Here is a 3,627-nt window from a genome sequence, read left to right on the forward strand (position 1 = left end):
ATCCATGCACAAAGCCAGAGAGGAGAAAGGAAGAGTTATGTCCAAGCAAAGCCATCAGGGCTGCTCCTACAACCCCCTGGCCACCCCAGGAGAGGTCACACACAAGGGGTGACACCAGCCAGCACCACAGGTCCATCACTGGGAGCTTGGGGGTCCCTTCTCCAATAAGGAAAATCAGGAGCAGAGCCTTTGGGCTGACTTTGGCAAGTGAGCATTACCTTTTGGACAGCTCCAAACCCTCCTGCAGAAGATGGGTTTCTGAAATCATAAGTCATGTTTTTCTGCTGAATCAAATGGTGTGAGGGCTCCAGATGAAAGTGGGGCATTCTTCCCTGGCATACATGGAGCCATCTGACCCCATGAGTGTGTAGGGACAGCCTAAGGAGACTGGAAAAGCTGCTCAGGGACAGCACAGGGGACAAGGGAGCATCAGCTGCCAGGAGTTGTTAAAATCTCATATGTTTACATGGATACAAATGTCATGGGTTTGTGTATTAGCCTGCAACATGAACAAAGATGTCTGGGAGAAAAGGCCATTCTATAGCACCTTCCATTGAAACCCAGAGTGGTTTGGGTTGGGAGGGACCTCAAAGCCTATCCCATTCCACCCCTGCCAGGGGATACCTTCCACTGTCCCAGGTTGCTCCAAGCCCTGTCCAGCCTGGCCTTGGGCACTGCCAGGGATCCAGGGGCAGCCACAGCTTCAGTGGGAATTCCTGTACCAGAACCTCCCCACCTTGCCAGGGAACAATTCCCAATTCCCAACATCCCATCCGTCCCTGCCCTCTGGCCATGGGAAGCTATCCCCCCTTCTCCTGGCTCTCCAGGCCCCCATGTTTCTCACAGGCTCCCCTCAGGTCATTCTCGACACAAATACTTGAATACTTTCACAGAAAGAGCCTGAAAGCCTCCAGCACCTCCTGTTCCATATCGTGTTCACCTTCAGCAATGAAATCACTTGACTAGAAAAGTGCTATAAAAAGTAGCAATTCCTCTCCTCCCGTGTCTCATGTGTCAGGACCACGTTGCTGTGTAAAAATCAAACCTACGGTGTGACACTGAGGCCTTGCAGTCTTCTGCTTGGGCTGAAACACACCCAAAATAGGAGACAGAATCATGGCATTATTTAGCTTTGAAAAGCCCTCTAAGACCATGGAGTCTGACTGCTCCCCAGTACTGCCCCACATCCCCAAGTGCCACATCCACACCGTTTTAAATCCCTCCAGTCCCTTCATTCACATGAAGTGTCTGCCAGAAGTTCTCCTCAGAGAGGGGTTTGCTTCCAGGCGTAGCTGCTCCTTCCCCAGGCAGTGTTGTCTGGATTGACTTATCCCAGGTCTCAACTAAACCCTGGCAAACTTGGATGGAGGGGGGAAAATATCTGACAGAATTGCAGGAGGGCTGGGAAAAGGAGCTTCAGACAGCACAGCCAGGGTGATGGCTGGACAAGGAGAAGATAACCAGCTTCCACATCAATGGGCACTCAGAACCTCCTGGTTACCTTCACCAGGAGGCAGCTCCTGCTCAAGGACACCAAGGATCACTCCTGGACCGGGAGGGAGAGCACGTGGAAAATCCTGCCTCAGTGAACAGAGGAAGTTGGGAATGAAAAAGCAAAGCAGGAATGAAAGCCTGATTTTATACAGCTGTAATCACTCCCAGAACTGCACAAGTCTTGGGAATTGCACGGCACACAGGAAAATTTCGCTTCTGCCATGCAAAACTGCACTTGGGTGGGCAAGCCAGTCTGTCAATCAAAAATTTAGGCACGCAGAGCCACACACATGTTCGTTTTTAGAGCAAATGCCTCACTTTGTTAGAGATTTGCTCTGGTCAACAGATTCCTGAAAACAATTTAACTCTACACATTATAGATTATTTCCTCTGAGTTAACAGGCTGGAGATATTTAAAAACTGGCATGAATAGAGAGGTTTGGTCTGAGAGACGTTTTTTTCCTCTGGAAAACTTCTTACATTAAAAACTTCTAGCCATAGGTAATTGCTAACATGGAACATTTATTGGTTTAAAAAAATAAACATGCAGAAGCCATCCTCCTTAAAAACAACACATACAATTACCCAGCGGGGATTTTAGAGGAAAGCAACAACCCTGCAAGGCGTGAATTCCTCCAAAATCTCCAGCAGAAATGTATTTTCTGTGGGAGTCCACGCTCCAGCTGTGCCGTGCAGCGAGTCCAGCCAAAGGCAATCACATTACAGAGCATTTGCCTTGCAGTTTATCTTTCTTTTTCTGCTGTTTGGATTTCTTTCCATCCACCTGGAGACTGATAGTTCTCCTCTGCTCCAGATTCAAGAGCTCCTGGAAGAGCTCCTGAACGTTGTAGTTCATTTTGGCTGACGTCTCCATGAAGGCACACTTCCACTTGCTGGCCAGCGCCTGCCCCTCGCTGGCATCCAGCTCCCTCTGCGCGTCGTCACTTTTGTTCCCCACCAACATTATCGGGATTTTCTGGATGTCGCCTTTGATCTGACAGATCTCATCGAAGATGGGGTGAAGATCTTCCATGGATTGCCTGCTGGTGACGGAGTACACCAAGATGAAGGCATGCCCTTTGGATATGGAGAGCCGCTGCATGGCAGGGAACTGATGGCTGCCCGTGGTGTCCGTGATCTGCAGGGTGCAGATGCTCTTGTCACAGCTGATCACCTGCCGGTACGTGTCCTCGATGGTGGGGATGTAGGTTTCCCTGAAAGTGCCCCTCACAAAGCGCAGGACCAGGGAGCTCTTGCCGACCCCCGCTGCTCCGAACACCACCACCCTGTAATCATTGCTCTGCTCAGGCATGTTCGCTGCGCCGAGACGTGAGAGGAGGTTTTCACACAAAAAGCCCGAGTTCCACCAAGTTTACACACCCCTATGCAGAGGTGGGCTGCGGAGAGGGAGGGGGAAAGGGTGCGTTATTGAAATCAGCAATTAATAAATCACTCCCATCCTTTTGCCGCGAAATAAACCACTGCTCCTCCCTACCCCAGCCATGCAGCCCATGCACGTTTAACGCTACGAGACGAGAATAAGAATTCACCTGCAGCCATCAGCTCCACCGAGCAGCGAAAAGGGGCTGAAACCGCCTGGCAGCCGCGGGGAAGAAGGGTTCCGGCCCCAGGGAAGCCGTGCTCAGCCCCGGGAAAGCCGCGCTCAGCCCCCGGGAAGGCGTGTTCCAGCCCCCGGGAAGCGGCACCACCCTCGCCCGGAGCGCCGCCGCCGCCGCGGCAGGGGAGGGGAGGCTCCGAGCGTTCGTAAACCCAGCCTTCCACTCAACCGCCCCGTGAAAATAAATAAATAATCAACACGACCGCCTGAATTAAAGCCTCGGCAGCCGAGCTCTGCTGCTCCATCCCTCACTCCGCTGCTCCATCCCTCACTCCGCGCACAAAGGCGAGTCTCGCCCTCCCTCAGCCCCCCGCACCGCAGACCCCCAGGAACTGCCGGGCTCTGCCGTCTTTCATCCACCCTGTGCATCTCCCAGCTTTAATTTAGGGCTGATTTAATTTAAAAAAACTTCAAATCCGGGTCAGATTTTCGTCCCCACTGGCATTAAGCGGGGCAGGGATGCCCTGAGCAGTTTCTCAACCCTCCCCGGGTAAACCACCGAGCCCTGAGGCCAT

At 52.2% G+C, this 3,627-nt stretch overlaps 1 protein-coding gene across 1 annotated transcript; it reads right to left on the reverse strand.

The window, feature by feature from the left end:
• Nucleotides 1-1,996: 1,996 nt before the first annotated feature.
• On the reverse strand, nt 1,997-3,221 carry DIRAS3 (DIRAS family GTPase 3). Its single transcript, XM_063165193.1, has 2 exons — nt 3,045-3,221; nt 1,997-2,891 (listed from the first exon to the last, which is right to left on the reverse strand). Exon 2 carries the CDS (start codon nt 2,804-2,806, stop codon nt 2,210-2,212), a length of 597 nt encoding a protein of 198 aa, XP_063021263.1. The 5' UTR covers nt 2,807-2,891; nt 3,045-3,221; the 3' UTR covers nt 1,997-2,209.
• Between the last annotated feature and the right edge of the window lie 406 nt (nt 3,222-3,627).

This window comes from Melospiza melodia, chromosome 11 (genome assembly GCF_035770615.1).
Source record: "Melospiza melodia melodia isolate bMelMel2 chromosome 11, bMelMel2.pri, whole genome shotgun sequence".
Taxonomy (NCBI): Eukaryota; Metazoa; Chordata; class Aves; order Passeriformes; family Passerellidae; genus Melospiza; species Melospiza melodia.

Bases quoted from the DNA above. Each gene is read 5' to 3' on its own strand.
- DIRAS3 (XM_063165193.1), bottom strand. From the start codon at position 2,806: ATGCCTGAGCAGAGCAATGATTACAGGGTGGTGGTGTTCGGAGCAGCG.